Source organism: Schistocerca gregaria, chromosome 3 (genome assembly GCF_023897955.1).
Source record: "Schistocerca gregaria isolate iqSchGreg1 chromosome 3, iqSchGreg1.2, whole genome shotgun sequence".
Lineage (NCBI taxonomy): Eukaryota > Metazoa > Arthropoda > Insecta > Orthoptera > Acrididae > Schistocerca > Schistocerca gregaria.
This window is the reverse complement of record NC_064922.1, coordinates 641,899,066-641,920,458: the sequence shown is the minus strand read 5'-3', so window position 1 is coordinate 641,920,458 and position 21,393 is coordinate 641,899,066. Positions and strand designations below refer to the sequence as shown.

The 21,393-nt window shown below is 41.1% G+C and overlaps 1 protein-coding gene and 1 pseudogene across 1 annotated transcript in view; one reads left to right on the top strand and one right to left on the bottom strand.

Annotated features, from left to right (window-relative positions):
- LOC126354601 (uncharacterized) overlaps window positions 1-20,859 on the bottom strand; it is a 37,173-nt gene extending 16,314 nt beyond the window's left edge. Inside the window, exons 1-2 of the mRNA XM_050004352.1 lie at window positions 20,595-20,859; window positions 2,801-3,122 (exon numbers count right to left, since the gene is read on the bottom strand). Of these exons, the coding sequence (XP_049860309.1) occupies window positions 2,801-3,122; window positions 20,595-20,774 (502 nt within the window). The 5' untranslated portion in view covers window positions 20,775-20,859. The remainder of the gene's footprint in view (window positions 1-2,800; window positions 3,123-20,594) is intronic.
- On the top strand, window positions 4,885-5,002 carry LOC126356590 (5S ribosomal RNA; annotated as a pseudogene).
- Window positions 20,860-21,393: the final 534 nt, after the last annotated feature.

Sequence of the window (21,393 nt, the reverse complement as noted above, 5' to 3'; positions counted from 1 at the left end):
TAACCACTATCTAGCATCTTTTATAATTCTTTTTATTCTTCCGTCTCTTTCCCACTGTTACTGTCTTCTTCTCTCTCTCAGCATAAAAAAGCCCGAATATGACCGCATTCGAAAATTTCTGGGAATATTTATAAATGTGCCGAAAAAGGCAGAGTGAGGCAGCTGGAACCTCATCTTTCAGTCATACTGTTTTAAAGCAGGAGCATATGAACCTTTTTTGTACCATGATAGGAACATTTTTCCTCTAGTTTCCTTATTTTTCCTGTTTCAGCAGGGCATGTCACTCATATCAAAAGAACTTCCTGTGTCGGTAAAATTTTGATAGTTCACTTATATGAAATTGGAATAAAGGAAAAATACTTTTATACCTCAGGTGTCATTGAACATGTACAAAAACTTTGAATGTGCGACAGTACTACAATATCGAGTTCCCAGAACCCTTCTGATGATAATGGAGACACTTTGCAGTCTATTTCTCCGTGCCAGGTCACTTTATAAACTACGTTTTCGCCTCACGTGGATATTTCAAGCTTATTCGAAACGCTGTATATCAGAAATACATAAAGATATCATGAAAATTTTCAATATTGCTCGAGATCGGAATCTTGTGTATTTGTCGTATAAATTAGTCTTCTGCTGTGCTCAGCCGTCTTAGAACACGCGACTCGGTTTTGGTACCCAAAAGCCATGATTTTTGGGTTTTCTCAGGTACCGCCTGTGAACTAACTGGTGCCTCTTTATGCCCCTTAAAGTGCGCCATATACCACATATAATGGAAAAAGAACCAAACTACTTGCTTCATTTTCCTAAGCTGGAAGATGTGTTTAATATTCCAATTTGGAGCTTGTACCGAAGAGTAACTGCAATACCACTACCCCTTTGTTGAGTATATAAGTGGTCCCTATCCCAAGAGTTATCCAAACACTTGACCCTTTGTGTCTACCACCAACAGAACCTGAGTATGAGTCCCGGAAAAATCCCGTTTTTACTCGTGGCCTTTTGGAACATTATAGGTAACAGTGCTGTCGAACGCATAAGTGGAGCCTGCTGTGGCATACATATCTATACTTGTCACCACACTTATATGTAGAGGATAATTTTTTCCAATTAAAAATGTTTAAATATTGCCCGCTTGTTGCCAAGGCCGTTCGACTACACCGCAGAAATTTAGCTGAAAAGCCCTTACACATTCTTCATACTCTTTAAGCCCTGAAGAAAGACTTTCGTGGCTGTCGACTTATTTAGGAGGAGGAGATGTGCGCCTGAGTACGGTAATGGTTCCATAGACAACCGACAACATTCCATGAAGGCTTTGACCGCGTTTTAAAACGTTGAGCAGTGCTAATATTGACGCTGGATAAATATTTGATAATCGCTGGATGTAACGTGTTCCTTAACGTGTTTCGTAGATACTCATCTGGAGAATGTCAAGTTAGGTAGAAGGCTGTATGGGATCGTGTAAATACGGGCATTCCAAAACGTAACGTCTTGCTCCACAGCGGGATAAATGTTCTAACAGTAATGATGATTATTTTGATACAATAAACGGTTAATTTAGTTTTCTTCCATCGCTCTCATTTTCGTGTGATGACTCCTTATATTTGACGTTCCACAAAAATGCAACTGAGCGCCATCTCCCGCAGCCGCTTGGCATGTTTTCTGGTACTTGACACTTGTAGAAGAAAGGCCCGGAAAGCAGAACTGGCGTCATGGGTAGTCGGTTGCGATGTCACTAGTCTCATTGTCACCCAAGGAAGAAAGGAGTGGCTACTATGTAAGCCTTCAGAAAAATGCATAAAGTGTCTGCATATTACTTTCTTCAGTAAAAATTATTTGGTATGATACGTTATAACATTTAGATTCAAAACATGTAAGCGGTAAACTATCAGTAATCATAGTTTGCTAAAAATTCTATTTCCCTTATAGAGAGCACTTTATTCCATCCTCCCGCATATGTGTTTTTTCGTGTTTGTCGTTTTGATGTTCATAGCAGCGTTGCGTGAAGATCTGCATCAAAAGAGTCTTCACAATGAAGCTGAAAATAACAACTTTAGGCCGTTATCAAGCTGTAAATGAAGGCTTCTCACGCGACACTTAGAAGGTGCTTATCTCACCAATATGTACATGAAAGGTTCAGCGTACAGTTAATTTACACAATGACAAAATTTTGTGGCGTTCATGAACGCTTATGATGTAGCACCGAATCACAGCCTGTTCCTTGTTAAGAGAGTACTAAACGCACATTAAGAGCAGGTTAATGATGAAACTTTGTGGCACATTTGAACTGTGTGCCAGACCGAGAGTCGTACTTAGGACGTTTGCCTTCTGCGGACGAGTGCTCTACCGTCTGAGCTACCTAAGCACGAGACGCAATCCGTGCTCACGCTTTTACTTCTGCCAGTACTTCATCTCCTACCTTCTAAACTTCACATAAGCCCTCATACGAAACTTGGAGGACTAGCAAGTAGATGAAGTACTGGCAGAAGTAACGCTGTGAGGACAGACTGTTAGTCGTGCTTGGATGGCTCAGGTGATAGAGAAATTGCCCGCGAAAGGAAAATGTCCCGAGTCCGAGTCTCAGAACGGCATACTGTTTTAACCCACCAGGATGTTTCATACCAGTATACACTTTGCACGTTAATGGTGTTTACAAAACCCAAAAAGCTGCTGTTACCTCCAATATCAGTACTGAGCTGACAAAGCCGTATCAGTATGGTTTGCACATGATTCGGATAGGATGCAAAGCACTTCGCAGCTACGGATAGTATGAAAAGGTATTCTGGTGAAAGCGGGGGCGTACCTTCAAAGACGCTCGCCGGCAAAGTGATCTGCAGGGCGCGCGATCGCAACAGGCGGTCAGCGCTCTGCACCAGCAGGGCGTCGACCCGCGCCTGCTTCTGGTCTAAATCCCGCGGTAGCTGCTCCTCCAGCTGAGCCTCGGTGTCTGGAGGCGGCGGCGCGTCTGAGGCGTCGGATTCTGCGTCCGCCGGGTCTGGAGCCAGTGACAGGTAGCTGGTGAGCGGCAGCGGGCCGGCCGCGGTCCTCGCACGCTCCAGCGTCCACAGCGCCTTCAGCTTGAGGCACAGCCACAGGTCGGAGTGGCGGCTGCATTCCGACACCACCTGCATACACCGACACACCACTCTGCTCAATCCAACTGTTAGGGAACATTATAGATACAGTTTCCAGCAGTGATTCGGCGGGTTCCAGACGTTTGTAAAAGGCAATATATTTTCGAGGTGCCATCTTCGTCGCAATGACAACTACTTGCCCATTGTAATCTGTTTTATTTTTTTATTAATTCTTTTACTATTCAGTTATTGTGGGATTTTCGTCTAATGACCCGATAGATACTTTCCATCGAAACACCATTCGGGCTGTTAATGAGGTGCAAGGTGCCACAAGAAATGGTTCAAATGGCTCTGAGCACTATGGGACTTAACAGGTGTGGTCATCAGTCCCCTAGAACTTAGAACTGCTTAAACCTAACTAACCTAAGGACATCACACACATCCATGCCCGAAGCAGAATTCGAACCTGCGACCGTACCAGTCGCACGGTTCCGGACTGCGCGCCTAGAACCGCGAGACCACCGCGGCCGGCTGAAGGTGCCACAGATGGAATATTTTGTAGAGGATTTGTCTTCAAACCAAGCGAAATATTCCTCAAAGCCAGGGCATGACTACTATTTTTGCACTTATTCTAGCACAAAAAAGTATCAAAGACAACTGCATGCGTAAGCGTATTTGTGTGATTACAGAATAAAGTCGATCGCTAACAGGACGTATGCAGCTGATGTATGTGTGAGTCGTTGCTCCTTCTGTCCTCACATAGAATTGCTATTGTCTGTGACCTCACTGGAGCCACTCTAGACGCATAAAAAGTAATATTTTCGTGACGAGATATTTATTATAAATCACAACAGAGTCATCCTGTAAGGGCTCTCTTTTTACCGACTGAGGTACGGATCTGTAAACCCTGTGAAAGTTCTGTGCAATCATTTTAAAACTATAATGTCAGACGAAATAGACAGTTGATCAGAAAGAGGATTCTGCCTCATTAAACTTAAGTTTTACTCTTTAAGTCTATCGTACAGGAGAATGACAAGGGACGCAGTGAAATTTGATAAATGTGGCATTATAATCAATTTTTCGTTCTAAGTTGGAGTGTTCAATGTTTTGTAAAGGCCGGAAATTAAAACTGTGTGCCAGACAGAGACTCGAATCCAGAACATTATCTTTCACAGGCAATGCTTCTGCCGGAATGAATAACGATTTTCCACCACAGCTATACTTCCACCTGTACTTCTCGCGTACCACCCATACTTCACAGTCCTCCTATACTTTTAGATGGACTAGAAAGGACAGTACTGAGAAATGGCTTAGTCACAGCGTAGGCGATTCAAAGCAGTCCCCATGCGATTATGAGTGAAATACACATTCTGGGAGCAATAGCCGTTCTTATTTCGTTCCTACTTTCACACGGTTTGCAGGAGAATTTTCCCGAAGTTTAGAAGGTAGCTTAGAACTACTGGTGAAGTGAAACTGTCAAGACGGGTCGTGAGATGTGCCTAGATATCTCTATCGGTAAAAGTATGGTCTGTTAAAGGCAATATTTCAGATTCGATTAATGGTTTAAGTTCGCCTGAAGGTTTCACTTTAAGTGCGTTTAAAATTATTTGCTATTTTTACATTTGGGTGACCAGAGGGCGTGATGACGCCGTTGCCCGTGTAACACCTATCACCGTGCCAGAAGTTCTGCTGGTAAAGCATCCCTGTTGCCACACCATCAGTAAACAGTACTATGTGATGTCACGCATTAGATGAATCAATGTTCGCCATCTCTCGTTCAAAGTCGAATTTTCTGGTGTTAAAGTGTTCTTTGGCCAACGGCATTGCCGCAGCGGTAACACTGGTTCCCGTCAGATCACCGAAGTTAAGCGCTGTCGGGCTGGGCTACCACTTGGATGGGTGACCATCCGGTCTGCCGAGCGCTGTTGGCAAGCGGAGTGCACTCAGCCCTTGTGAGGCAAACTGAGGAGCTACTTGATTGAGAAGTAGCGGCTCCGGTCTCAGAAACTGACATACGGCTGGGAGAGCGGTGTGCTGACCACATGCCCCTTCATATCCGCATCCAATAACGCCTCTGGGCTGAGGATGACACGGGGCCGGTCGGTACCGTTGGGCCTTCATGGCTGTTCAGGAGGAGATTAGTTTAAAGTGTACTGTACTCGTCAGGTTTGTGAACAAGTGGTTCGTGTTGGAATTACATTAATAAACAACAGGGCAGTGCATCTGGATACGTGATTTGCAGTAAAATTGTCGTCCATAAACACGTTAACCTGGTGCGAGGATAACGTTCTGCTGCAAATCATTCCTCGGAATTCGACAATAGTAATGGAAAATGCGCTATACCACTCTGTTGTGATGCATAAAGCTCCAACAATGCAGCGGTGGAAAGCATATACTCTGGGTACAAGGAAATGCTCTACCTAGCATGTATAAGGTGAAGTTAATGAAACTTGTACAACTGTACAAGCCAAAACTTTATGCTACCAGGTCGACGGACAAACTGATGGTAAAAGGCATGGTTTAATCAGGTTTCGTCCGTATCGTGCTCATTTAAATGAGACTGAGATACTGGTCTAGGTGAAAAGTAATGTTGCAAAAACAGCACGACGTTTACGCTCACTGAGATTGGAACGCTGGCAAAAGAAGCCACTGCCAATTTAGCACGACAGGGCTGGTTTTGAGTGTCAACCATACCAAGGACGTGGCTGAGGAGACAGTGATTCATAAAGGACTGTGACGAGTTTTTAGGGATACGTAGCTTCTGTTGTCACCCTGTTAAAATCGGCTACTTTTGTCGAAACACCGCGGAGTTTAAAAAAATTCATCTCACTAACATTTAATGCTGTTGAAATTGTGACAGAATCCTGAAGTAGTGTATTATTAAACTTGCAACTGAGTGCGAGTCAGTTCAATGGTCCATGAAATAGGCCATTCTCGGTATAAAACTAAACGCATAACATCTTCACTCATATTGTTACAAAACCCACAAAAGTTATCGTTTCAAATGGTTCAAATGGCTCTGAGCACTATGGGACTCAACTCCTGAGGTCATTAGTCCCCTAGAACTTAGAACTAGTTGAACCTAACTAACCTAAGGACATCACACACATCCATGCCCGAGGTAGGATTCGAACCTGCGACCGTAGCGGTCTCGAGGTTCCAGACTGCAGCACCTAGAACCGCACGGCCACTTCGGCCGGCCATTCTCGTTTCACCAGATATCGACTGCTCTCAATAATTACGTTCATTCAAAATTCTGTAGTCGCTTAACTATCGCAGTAGATGTGGAAGTTTTGCACATTAATCATACGGCAAAACGCTCTGTTCTTTGCGTGCTATCATTTGCCAAAATCTTGTTTCAATATCTTACACCATTTAAGAGATACGAGAGGAATTTATGAATATTTCAATCTATTTTTTCACTGATTACGAGTTCGTGGCGGAGCGCTTTACATACACTCAATTTTGTCGAGATTGGGAACCAACAGTAATATCGCAAAAACTCCAAAGGATGATTCAGTATATTATCTTCATTTAATACGCAGAAACATGTAACCTAACATGAACCAAACACAAATTCATAGCAACTCCTTTTTTCGACTGCATACTACGAGTTTCTAGCAGTAGTTACCTACTAACGAAATATCACAGTAACTGTGGCCATTAACGAAATGATAGGCTTTTCATTATGAAGCTAACTGTTATTAAACTTAAGGATGTGCGAGATTGAGAGTTCATTACCGACTGGTTTCCTTAAAAAGTGTTTGAGAAAGATCGTAGCACGCAGTCAAGCTAGCCTGCCATTATGCTGTGCTCACCTGCTGACGAACCTAGCACACGCTGGCAACAACGCTCCCTTCCACTCGCTGCGCACTGAACTGTCAAAAGTCACAACTAATTTTAAACGCACTGTTCGTGCTACATTACTTTTCTACTGAAATATGTGTAATTCCTAAAATTAAGTGTCATAAACAATGGCGACTCAACTGTATTGTAGTTGGTGTTGTTTGCACAAACATGCCCTACTGATGGTAAAAATTATGAATGCTCTAAAAAGGTACTAATTAAGTAGAAAGAGGTATTAATGTGTTCAGGGGCCTTACTTATCAGCGTAACGTGAAATACATTTACTTAGCAACTGAAATGATACACTGTTCTCCAACTTTCATGTCGCCATTCAACGACAACAATACACGTAATGCACATGCTACATTAAGTGTCTTGTTTTCAGGAATATTTATAGCAATTCTGAATAACATGTGTGGTCTACATTCATAAAAACATGTACCAGCAGCCAGACTACGATTTAGCGGATAAAGTTGCAAATGCTTGACAATTCCATACAGAAAACACAACAAACTTAAGATTTGTGGATCATGAAATATTATTTTGCCATTTACGGGACAAAAATTACAAGCCACATTTAAAATTAGTAATTTTTGTGAAGGAGGACATTATTCTGGTTTTGTAGGTGTCCTAATAAAATATTCTTAACTGTGCTCTACTTCAGACACCATTACAGTAAACGTCACAACGTTTACAACCAGAATAGATAAATTATTCTTAACTAAATTTCCTGTTACTGCCTGGCAGGCGTGATAGTAACACTAAATAGTAAAAAGTTGCTTATATTCTGAAAAACTATATTTTTTTGGTCACGAACTGGCTTTGGGCTGCTTGGGTTATTGTCAGGGGCAAGCCGAATGCTGGTTCGTGACGAAATAAACAAATTTTTGTAGAACACTACCAAGCTTTTCCTGGTAATATGTATTTAGAATAGTTCTTAAACTTGTAAAGAATGACTCAAAATTGTTGCCGCACAACATTTCACTGTCTAGAATACAGGAATCAGCAGTTCCTCGGAAGCTGAGCGCTCAGAAACCAGACGTGTAGCGCTACGTAGCTCTACTGAATATATTGCCACATATTCTTAATTTCCAAAGCCTCGTCAACAAATGAATTCCAGTAGTTTCGGGCGTGGGCTATAGAACATATGTGATCAACTAGTATCGTGAGATTTCATCAGATTAGAATATTCCCCAGCAGCAGCTCCCTCAAGATTCCTGCGGTTGGTGTGCCTTCGATGATTGCTACGATGAAACGCTTGGGATGTCCTTAACACGGCACCACTTTTTATTTGCTTATGACTGGCCTGATGCGGCACGCCACGAATTCCACTCCTGTATCATCTCACAGTAGCACTTACAACCTACGTTCTCAATTATTTGCTGGAAGTATTCAAATCCCTATCTTCATCTACAGATATTACCCTTTACATTTCCCTCTCATAACATTAAAGTTATTTCGTGCTGTGTTAACAGATGTGCTATCATCCAGTCCCTCCACCCTTTCGCTGTTTTCTATACATTCTCTTCCTTTCCTGTTCTCCAGAGACCACCTCATTCCTCATCTTACAAGTCAACCTAATTTTCAAAATTGCTCTGTAGCACCACATCTCATATGACTCGTTTCTCTTCATTTTTGTTTCTCTACAGTCCATGTTTCACTAACATACAGCGCTGTGCTCCGAACATACATTCTCAGATATTTCTTCCTTAAACTGAGGCCTATGTTTGATACTAGAAGCTTTCTCTCGGCCATAAATGCCCTTTTAGTCAGTGCTAGTCCGTGTTTTATGTCCTCCTTGCGCCTCCCGTCTTGGATTATTTGGGTACCCAAGTAGCAGAATACCTTAAATTCATCACAAACCCTTATGTTAAGTTTCTCGCTGTTCTCATTTCTCAAACCTCTCATGACTTAAGTCTTTCTTCGATTTACTCTCAATCCATACTCAGTACGAATTAGACCGTTCAATCCATTCAGCGCATCCTGTAATTCTTCTTCATTTTCACTTCTGATAGCAATGTCATCAGCGGATGTCATCACTGATATCCTTTCACCTTGAATTTTAATTCCACTACTGAACTTTTCTTTTACTCCGTCATTGCTGCTTACATGTACAGACTGAACAGTAGGGGCGAAATACTACACGAACTACTCCATTCCTGTCTTACACCATTTTTAATCAGAGCACTTCGTTTTGGTCTTCCACTCTTACTGTTCCTCCTGGCTCTTGTACATATATTAGATTAATTTGCTTTCCCTACAGCTTTTCCTTATTTTTCTCAGAATTTGGAACACATTGCATCGTTTTATTTTTCCGAACACTTTATTCAGGTCGGCAAATCCTATGAATATACACTGAGTATTCTTCATTCCTGCTCCCATTATTAGCTGCTACGTCAGAACTGCATCTCTCGTTCATTACCCTGCTTAAAGCCAAACTGATCGTCAACTAGCGTATTTTCTATTTTCTTTACCGTTCTTTTTTGTATTATTGTTCTTAGAAACTGAATGAATGGGCTGTTTAGCTGATTGTACGATGATTCTAACGCTTGTCGGCTATTGCAATCTTCGGAATTGCGTGGACGATGTTTTTCAGAAAGTATGACGGTATTTCGCCAGTCTCATACATTTTAAACAACAATGTAAGCAGTTGTTTTGTTACCACTATCTCTTCTGCCTTATTTCATCTTAAGCAATCCAGAGATGTTTTAAATTCTGGCTCTAATAATTGATACCCTGTCTCTTCTCCATCGACTCCTGTTTCCTGTTCTATCACGTCATCAGCTAAGTCTTCCCCGTCATAGACGCCTTCATTGTACTCTTCCGATATATCCTCTCTCTCCTCAGCTTTTATTAGTGGAATTCCCATTGCACTCTTAATGTTAACGTCTTTGCTTTTAATTTCACCGAAGGTTGTTTTGTGTTTTCTCTATACTGACTCAGTCTTCCGACAATCGTTTCTTTTTCGGTTTCTTCAAAATTTTTCATGCATCTATTTTGTCTCAGCTTACCTGCACTTCCCATTTATTTCATCCCTAAGTGACTTTTATTTCTGTACTCCTGAATTTCCCTCAAAATTTTTATACTTCCTTCTTTCATCGATAAACTGAAGTATTTTTTCTGTTACCTATGGTTTTTCAGCAGCTACCTTCCTTCTACCTATTTTTCTCTTTCCACCTGCTACAATTTACATTTTAGAGATGTGCATTCCTCGTTGACTGAACCTCCTACTGAGATTTTCATTATTACTGTACCTACAGCCTCAGAGAAATTCAAGCATACCGCTTAGTTCCTCAGTACCTCATATATCCTACTTTTTGGCAATGATTCTTCCTGAAGTATCTCTTAAACTTTAGCCTACTGTTACCCTAAATTGTGATCTGAGTCTGTATCACTCCTGGTTATTCATTACAATACAGTATCAGATTTCGGAATCTTTGCCTTTCTACGATGTAATCTAACTGGATTTTTATAAGTATACCTCCTTCTCTTTTGATTCTTGATCTGAGTATTCACTAATTGGTATCTATTACAGAACTCAATTAGTCTTGCGCCTCTCTCTAGTTCCCATTACCAAGCCCACCTAACCTTTTCTTCAACTTGCTCCCCTACAACTGTATTCCAATCCCCCATGACTATCTCCCTTTATGTATTGAATTTCCGCTGCTACAATATCCTCATATACTTTCTCTGCCTACTCATTTGCTTGCGATATCGGCATGTAAACCTGTTTAACTGTTTCTGTGTTGATCTGCCGTCGTTTCTAACTAGAACAATTCTGTCACTGAAATGTTCACACTATCTGTCTCCAACCCTACCTTCTTATTCATAACGAATCCTACTCCCTTTTACCATTTTCTGCTGCTGTTTATATTACCCTACACTCGTCTGACGAGAAATCCTTATCTTATATCCATATCGCATCACTGATAGACAAAATATCTAAACTGAAACTTAACATTTCTCTTTTCAGATTTACATTTTCCCTACCACTTTCAAACTCTTGACATTTCATGTCCCGACCCATGGAACGTTACCCTTTCGTTACTTATTCAACCTTTTTCTCGTGGTCACCTTCGTCATGGCATCCTTTACTGGATATCCGAGTATGGAACCTATTCCCAATGTAGGAATCATCAGGAGACTTTGTTTTTTCAGTTACGTGCCACAAGTCCTGCGGATAGAAATTACGTGCATTTAATGCAGTGGTTTGCATTGGTTTCTGCATCCTCATGCCGTTGATCATTGCAGGTTCTTCTGCCTTTTAGAGGCAGTTTCCCACTCCAAGGACAAGGAAGTGTCTTGAATCTCTGTCTGATCTTCTGCTTTCTCTGACAATGCCTTCGGCAGATTGAGGATGACTCCTTACACCGGAACTCTTCGGCCACCACCGCTGATGATTTTTATTCAAAGTTTAATAAGCGCTGTTGACATTCAATCCCCGGACCAAGGACTGTTTGATTTCTAGTCGAAGACGCTACTCTTACGCCGCGGTTCTCTTTCATTTTCTCAGGTGCGGAAAATCAGTTGTAATCCACGGTTAGTTTAACATTCATCCAATTTTCTTTGTTGTTACTCCGTTATATGGAGAGCTACTTTGTGTGATGATCTGGTTTTATTGGCTGACTGGATTTGAGGATGTGTTTTGTGGAAAAGTTGATTTCATTTCTTGTTATTGTTTGAACAGAGAGGTTAGGTTTATTTCGGCACCGATTTGGTTCTCGTCCGAAAGGAGTTTTGCTGTATACATCATAGTTCTCAGCGCCACTCTCGGCAGAATGATGGAAAGTGTGCTCATCCAGGTACCGATCTATCTAAGTCGATTTATCACACGAGGCGTAGCTAAGCCAACCAAAGATGAGGGTCTATATTGTCGTAATCTCCGATTTGTACGTGACCGTAGAACGATTAAAGCAAAACGCCGTCTTGAAGACATCATGTTTACGTCGGTTACGTATCTTTGTAGAGTATTCTGCTGTTTACTTTCATGCTCCGATCGATCGTGAAATTAAAACTGCAGTCAAAATGCCACGAAGCTTTGCGCAGATGTGTCGTGCTGTGTCTCTATTGTGGACGTCGATCACGCCTCGTTCCACTTTTCGGTTCTGAGCCCATAGTGAAAACGTGATGCTTCCATTGAAGCGTGAAGTGTGTGCTGTCATTATAAACTGAAGAGCCCAGAAAACAGGTACACATGCGTAATATCGTGTAGGGTGCGAGCACGCACAATTACCACAACATGACGTGGCCTGGACTCGAGTGATGTCTGAGGTCATGTTGGAGGGAATTGAAACCTTGAATCCTGCAAGGCTGTTCATAAATCCGTAACGGTACGAGAAGATGGAGATCTCATCTGAACAGCACGTTGAAGGCACCCCAGATTTGCTCAATAATGTTTATGTCCGGGGAGTTTGATGGCCAGCGGAAGTGTTGAAACTCAGAATAGTGTTCCTGGAACCACTCCGTAACAATTCTGGACATGTGAGGTGTCACATTGTCCTGATGGAATCTCTCAAATGCGTCGGAATTAACAATGGACGTGAATGGATGCAGGTGATCAGACAGGAAGCTTACGTATGTGTCACCTGTCTGAGTGTCATCTAGACGTATTAGGGGTCCGATATCACTGCAGCTGCCAACGCCCCACACTATTACAGAGCCTCCATCAGTTATAACAGTCACCTGCTGACTTGCAGGGTCCACGGATTCATAACCGTAACACTTCCATTCGCTCGATATAATTTGGGACGAGACTCGTCCGACCAGACAACATGTTTTGAGTCATCAAAGGTCCAATGTCGGTATTGACGCCCAGGTGAGGCGTAAGGTTTTCTGTCGCTCAGTCATCAAGAGTACACGAGTGGGCCTTCAGGTCCGAAAGCCCATATCGATGATGTTTCGTTGAATGATTCGCACGCTATCAACAAGCGTCAGTGTGCCAAGCAGTCAACAAAACATCATCGATTGGGCTTTCGGTCCGCGCGACCAAGCGCCACAGGTATGGAACGCCATGTCACAAATTGACGTCCGGTTATCTGTACAGTGTAATGCATGCACGTTTACGAGCTTGCATTCAACATTCTGGCGGTTACATTGGTTGTCAAGGTACCAGCATTTCCCATTTGTAATGGTTTACCTCATGCTTACATTAACTTGTAATCTTGCAGTGTTAATCTGTTAAACATGTTACCTAAAGAAATGTATTCACGAAATTTCATTACTCTACATTAATTATTTTCTGGTGTCACGATTTTTTTCCGATGAATTTAGTTTCCTCTTGGTGTTTTGACATAATGTTTACCACCAGTCTTTTCCTGTGCTTACTTCTATTTTCCTCGGAATTCCGGACATTTTAAGACATTTTACACTGTCAAACGCATTTTATAGGTGCAAGAAGCGTTTCAATACGCCGTCAGTTTTCTTAAGTCTTGGTTTCTTTAAGAAGAGCACTGTGAGAACTGCCTCTCTTGTGCCTTTACCTTTCCTAAAAATAAAATAAACATCATCTAACTGAGCTTCAGTTTTCTTTTCTTCTTCTTTATATTATCCTTGTCAGTAACTTTTATTCACTAGCTATTACGCTGATTGTTGTCTAGCATTATATGCCAGTCTTCCAACACGTCGTCTTGAACTTTGCTTTGCACTGAGAATCCAGCAAGAATATTTGTTCTATCCATCGACCATCCATGACCTCGCTGTATTATGTAATACCCAAACTGCATTTTCACTTCAGTCATACTTATATCTTATATCTAGTTTGCTCCCTTATCCATTTCTTCATTGCCACGTCTCTCCCATCAATCCTCATTACACACCTTTCTGTTATTCACTAAGGAACAGTTCTCGAATGGTTTCCATAACTGAACGCCACGTTTCACTATCGTAAGTCAAAACTTGCAAACTTCGGCTTTCAGATACGCGTGAACCTTAATTTTAGACTCTAATCAGTTAATCAGAAGTTTTCCAGGTATTAAACTTCCTGAGAGCTTAAAACTGTGTGTCCGACCGAGACTCGAACTCGGGACCTTTGCCTTTCGCTGCAAGTGCACTACCGTCTGAGCCACCTAAGCACGACCCACGCCCCGTCCTCACAGCTGTACTTCCGCAAGTTTCATATCAGCGCACACTCCGCTGCAGAGTGAAAATTTCATTCTGGTAACTTTTCAGGTATTGTTTATTCTTTATTTACATTTTTTATTGATTTGTAAAATTCTCATTTCTATTGCCGATTGTTACACTAGTTTAGTCTTTCTGTAATTTATTTTCATACCTGATGTCGCTGTGATTGTAGACTTACAGAAATAACGGAGTGATCTACTTTTGATGCCAATATTGTCCTTACATTTTGTCTTACCAACTTCAGTCGCAGAGATTAATAATTCAGTAGAGCCATTCCGTGGCCAGTCCTGCAAGAGATGCAAACTGCAAACTGCAGCGCCATTCGCAAAAGTCAGTGAAAATAATAGTGCATGATTTTTATCCCGCAATTCAATGAAATAAACAAATGTCGAATAAATGTGCAACAACATTCTAGAAAGTTGTGTTACGAGTCTGTGTAAAGAAAACAAACTTTATAAAAGAACTAAAGAGTGAGGAATATCTCCTGCGAGCCTGAATATTGTCTAAGAAGACCCTCTAGTCCGTCTCTGGTAACTGATTTGCTTCCAAGGCAGGAGAATTTCTTCACCAATTCCTTCATTTCATTCACCACTTGGTCACAAATTCTGATGTAAAGTTTTTTGCTAATCTCATTTCTGCTGCTCCTCACAACTATTTTCTTTCTTCATTTTCTGCTTTAGAGAACTTATAAACAACTTGTAGAGATTGATGTGCACTTCTCAAAAGCACTGCTTTCTTATTAATGATGAGAGGATAGCGCTCTCGTAAAAGCGTGCTCGCTGCGCTTGACAGTTTACAAGTGGACACACAGAATGCTCTGACTTGCTGCAGTAAGCCCACCGTACTTCACATGACAATATCATGCGTCAAAACATTTACTCTGAGACAAAATACAACGCATCTGGGTTTTACAGTAAGTAGTATCGCATAAAATTTCTAGACATCTCTTACTTTATGTAATAACCACATTAAAACAATTTTCAAATGTATTCCATTGGCATCAGCCAAGTAGTACTTTCAGACACAATTTCATTAGGTGCATGCAGGTGCAGTGATATGCGCTAGGCTGTTCATTATACGAGAATAGGCACACGCAAATGATAAATCACACAGTTATGCTTATCTTTTTTCTTCCTAGCTTTTTGCCTACTTTCTGTAAAATCTTGCCAAAATCTGGTACATTATGGTAACCCATGAATTCGTCTGCCAGCTCGTCCAATATCCATGGTGTGATTTCATTACCGTTTGAGCTTTGCCTATTCCTAGTGGATTTTTTTACGTAGTATACCATTATTAATATTCATTATATCGTTGGAATCGTATCCACTGCAGAATACAGGAGTGGCGCATCATCAGAAGGGAGAACATGTTCCAGGTTTCCTGTAGAAACAGTTCTACTGCCGTACGGATAACGTGTGCGTTATAGTATAGGAGTTAAATGACGTGGCAACTGGAAACGAACTTTATGGTTGATGCAGATGGGACACTACGATTCTTGTGGGCAAAGCGTCTGAATTGCTCACTGATTCATCGCGACATTCCAGCAGTGTATGCATCAAATGCAATGTCGCATCTCTTCGTTGTGAGATGGTGACAACAAATTGACCAAGGCAGCACAGAGGTGGGTGATGCTGATCTGGAAGAAGAACATCAACATCGACTACAGAATCTCCTGAAAAAGATCTGTGGTGAAAAAGATTTTCCAACGACGTGGACTTCCAGATAGCGGTTACCGAATGGCGTTCCGACAAATCATACTTCGCGGAAATGAACAGGTAGTAGAACATTCCGGCCGTTGTTAACAGAGACTTGCGACTACATTAAAAGTAAATTTCATCTATCATTGGAAGTTAAAAGTGTAGTGTAGAATTCAGTAAACGTTAGCCGACCTGCCATACTTTTTGATGTCCCTTCATACATAGGTAAATGGAACGTCATTACTCTCTCATTTTATCATCCATTAAATTCTGTTAGTAGCCTCCGAACAGAGAGAGAAAGAAAGTAAATTGACTAACGGACACTCAGAAAACAGGTAATTATACATTACTAACAATTTCCGTAAGGTCAGCATCGTATCTTTAATTATTCAGCGCAGTATTGCAAACCGATATTTCATGGTGTGCTTTTATGTATTCAGTGACTATCTGAGACATTACACTAGGATCCTAGTTCAAGAGCCAGATGAAGTTGAATTTCGCTGCATACGTGACATAAGCGTACGCCGTGCACAGCCTCGTATCTGGCTACTTGCTTTTGACGGGCAGTAGTTTCTAGTTTCGCAACTCGAATATACTTCAGCTATGTCCACAAACACCAGATTTCTCATTCGCTCCTCGTCCGCAGTTCCACAGTCGCAGTCCTGCAGCGGGAAAATCGGTATAGCCGAGACCTTAACTTATCAACATATACATTGAATTCGAGGCTAAATTTAATTTGTTTTATTGTTACCAATGCTCTTAAAAGATTCAGTATGTGGCAGCAGCGCTAATAACCAAGTTGTCGAGGGTCATTTAATCCAAACAGACGGAATGTCCACGGGAAATCATGCTGCAGAATGGCTGCGCACTAACTAGTCACAAGGATTATTTGATATCTGTAAAATACAAATTATTCCAACAGAAAGAATGCGTATTCACGTAAGAATAGACAAGCAAACTGTTAACAATGCTATGCTTGACGTGCCCTCTGAAATAAAGTGTTGTTTCTAGGAGATACGGTGGTATACCAGCTGTTCGGTTAAGTCAAAATGCGATATAATAATGTGAATAATTTATTCATAAGGCATTGAATAACTTAGTTACTCCTGTGTCTGCAGGAAGTATACCGTTTCTTGCCTGGTTCTTCCTATTTGTAGGGTATTTGTAATTTTAATAGCGACAAATTATAAAACTTTCCAGTTTTTTTATTAGCAAAAACTTTTTATTTTTCGTTATTAATACTTTTGTTATTAAGACGTGTGGTACCAAGCGAAGGTGTACCTTTATATGACCCTGAAATATTATAAACAGCTCCTTCAATAATACGATGTAGACACTTGAAACCGCACTACAGTTATAGGCAAAACCTATAATTGCGGTGGACATCATTTCTTTTTCACATTACACTTCAGCTGAAATAAAAATAACATTCCCTAACTTGAGGAGGTTAATTTTATTTCATCAAGACGAAGCTAATAGTCAGCTGTTACTAGATATTTCCCATACAGATATCACACTTTAAGGAGAAATATAGTAACAAGCTACGAAGAAGACAAAGAACTGTTGACTGGTCCTGACAAATGAAGATCGATTCTTTTTAATTAGATATAATTTTGTTTCTGGAAATACTAATATATTATTGAGTATTCGGTATTAACAGGAAGATTCCGTGACTATGTTACAAACTTCTAGGACAGACGGAGAGGAATAAATTTACCAGTCTGAGGTAACAGATCCTGGTTCGAAACGACAGATGATGGAATTATAAGCGAAAATCGTTCTTACACCTTTCACAGCAGTCATCCTCTACGAAAACTTTTTACTTTCTGTATTTTGGGTCGTGGTAATACAGACAAAAATAAGAAAAATTGTTCATTAAAAGTGAGCTCTAAAGTGAGTACATTAAGAGCTATAAGCACTTGTTCAGTACAAAAGAAGTGTTTCGCAGTAAAAATTGTGAGCACGTGCTTAGAGCTCTTGAGGTATGCTCCTTACAGCCCATGATTAACGGACATTTTTTTCTTATTTTTCCCCATAAGACTTCTTGTTCAAATATGGAAAGCGAAGAGTTTGCATTACAAACTGCCAACTTTCAGAGGTATCACACTAATTTTCGCCTGTAATTTTCGATTCCATCGTTTCACGGGCCTTACCTCATATTGTTACATGTACCCTTCTCCATCATCCTGAAGTTTATAATATCATCACGGAATTACCCTATATGTTTCATTGCTGCTTATATATTCGTGAAAATTGTATTACAAGCAATGGGAGGAATAAAAAAGTCTGTTTTCAAATGAAAAAGTTCAACTATTTAGATATGTTCTGAATGCGAGGGTGGCGCAGCCTGTTGTCTGTTTCACACTGATATATTTAAAAGTCTCGTCTCATAACGAATAATGTGCGTTAGCACATTTTTCCGAAGCACTAAATTCTAACAGTTCAAGAAGCGCTAGCCTTGTATGATGAGTACAAGTTCATCTCACGCTCAGCTATGAACTAATTGCATGACTTTTCAGCAGAAATGAAAGGAACATTAGACCATAAATAGTTTCAAAGTACAGATTTTCTTTAGTGCCTTTCCTGCACCGTGTAGCTGAGTTGCAGATCATTTAAAAATTAACGCTATTATCTTGTTATACAGTCACTTTCTATAAGATTGGAAATATCTCACTCGGAGACACCTTGTTGCAATATTAGTAAAGGTTTGTCATGTGCAGCTTGTTCGAGACACCAAGACATTGTACTTTCGTTTCAGCATTTGTAATGAATCTTGCTTACTCAGAACTTTCGTAATTCAACTAGAATGTTTGATTGCGTATAAATTTTGTCTTGAATTGAGTTAACTTTTATACGTATATTATATAAGCCACATCTAAAGATAATTTTGAATTTACTTTATCACCAAACTAATAGGTTTCTAATAATGTAATTTTATTTTTCATATCAAGCCATTTAGCAAAATCGATTTGATTTGAAATGAACTCAAAATGTAATTTTTCTGTTAAGTCTCTACAGCTTATGGTGACGCACTCACAGTAAACGTTCGTCACTTTGATGGAGAACAAAAAAATATAGTTGCATTAACGCCACATTTTGAGCATCAAGGGAAATGCTACGTTTTGGGAATCGCAGGGAACGTTTTTACTGCGAGTGCATAGAACAAACTTGATTAGTGTCCCGTGCCTCAGTCTGTAAAAACGGAATCCCTATAGGATCGCTTTATTGTCCGTCCGTCTCTCCGACTGTTAAGAAACCTTTTTATCACTATCGAATAGACGTATAAAGTTGAAATTTATGTCAGACATTATCGCCTATAGTGCCAAAGGTTCTAAGAAAATTCATTCAAATATGTGGCTAATTGTGCCACACATTTTGATAGTCGAAAACCCACTAATCAAAGCATCCTGTGTGCTTCTCTTTAACGCAGATTCATGAACTTTCACAAGACACAAGGTTACATAGCACCAGTAAAGGAAAAAAAATCCGAAAATTCATAATTCGTAATTCTGTAACAAGAAAAAATATTATTTATCTGTCTATGTTTGTCTGCCCGTCGGTAACACTATTTCTCTCAGAAACAGTTTGGCGTATCATGTTGAAATGTCAGTCACATACCAAGGTCAATGGTCTCTTGGCTGTGAAATAATTTTAAGCTTCTTAGTAAATGTAACCAAAATATAGGGGCGTTGTGTCACATATTTTGAGACTCTAAAACTCACTCATCAAAACGTATAGGGTACTTCCCGTTATCAAGATACATGATATTTGGCAAGAAGTAAGGTTTCACAGTGCAAGTAAAGAGAAAAATGCGAAACTATTAATTTGTGATTATATCACATGAAAAACTATTTTACTTTTCATTTGCTATCCGACTTCAAACTTCAAATTAAAACATTCTCGAAAGTTTAGGAGTCCCTGGGACCTGTATTTGGCCAGTACTACCGTTAACAGGTAAAGATCGTCAATATCCTCGACTGCGGAGTGGACAGATAATTTTGTAATGAACCCTCAGGGCATGAGCCCTACTCGAAACAGGCCAACCTTTGTTTTTATTTTTTTAAATTGAGGTTGTTCTAGATTTTCAGATCGTTCCCTTTTCAAATATGTTTTAATTAAGAAGTAGTTCAGGAGTGGACATCATGGTACAATATACAGTGTTCAGGCGATAATTAATTGCGATGCAGCCATCACACAATAGACAAATTGTTAGATACTACTAAACGCCTCTGCACGGAGCACTTGGGAACTAAATTTTATTTAAGTTAATATAGATCAAGAGGGTGAATTGTAACTTGATAAGAGGTAGATTCCGTTGAAGATTTCCTCCACAGATGCGGGTGAAACGGTTTTTTCAACGAATTTTTTTCGACCCGCCTGCAATGGCACGGAATATCATAATAAGTGACACACTACCGGCCGTAAATGTTTGCATTATACACTCGAAACGAAACTCTGGCCTAACAGGTCTCGGTAGGTCCAACATTAACGACCGACCGCCGTGTCATCCTCAGCAGACGGGCGTCATTGGATGTGGATACGGCCACTCTACCGGCCGTTGTCAGTTTTGTGACCGGTTTCGCTACGTCTCAATCAGATACATCCTCAATTAGCCTCACTAGGGCAGAGTGCACCCGAGTTGCCAACAACGCCCGGTAGACTCGGGCGGTCACTAATCCAAGTGCTAGCCAAGCCAAACAGCGCTTAAAATCGGTGATCTAATGGGAACGGTATTGCCATTGAGGCAAGGCCGTTGGCACTTACAGTGTACGAGGTTTTCTAGAAGTAACTCACGAATTTTGCTGTGGTAGCTGTTAAACAACTATTAAGTAACAGTCTTTCATAAGGACTCTTACCATACCTTGTACATTAGCCTGAGGTCTGGACCAAACCACGAATCGATGGATTTATTTTCATCCTGCTCCGGATCCTCTTCGTGCTGTGCTAAAGCAGCGGTGGGCTGCAGCACTAGGAAGAAGAGCAGCCACAGCGTGCCAGTGCGCAACGCCCTCGTGTCAGAGGCGTGGTGCGGGGGCGGCATGGCAGCAGCCGGCAGCTCGCTGTCAGTTCTGTGGTCCGGAGCCGCGGCTGTGGGGCGGGCAGCGGCGCGTGACGCGTGTCGCAGCACAGTGCGACTCGCCGCCGCCGCCGCCGCCCCTTTTATACAATGAGCCAATTTGGCGACCGCCGTCGCTTTCCAGAGCGTAACGCAGAGCAGAGCGTTGCTGTACGGAGGCCTTCGTCTCGCTATCAAGACGGTCTTCCGGGCCTACGGAGCTAACGGCATTTTCTCTGGGATGGCACCACTCCTGCGAGATGACGGACGAGCTACACTGCCGCACGACTCCCAGTTTCTTATCTGCAGCATCCGGCCTGCTTTGGGAACCTAGTTCCATCTACGCCGGTAACTCCAGCTTCTGCAGCAAAAGGAAGTGAAGCGAAACCATTTACAACGGAGACCTCGAACATGTACTCCATAAATTGTTCTACTATGCACTCGGATTTTTCGTAGTGGTGAAGTAAAGTGACGACCTCAATGATTATATTTTCATTACTGTGACTTAATAAAAATGGCAGTATAAGTCAGCTTCATGTAATTCAGAAAGGAGTTTGGTATATTTGTAATATGTTCATGGAACATATCAGTTTGACACCAAAGT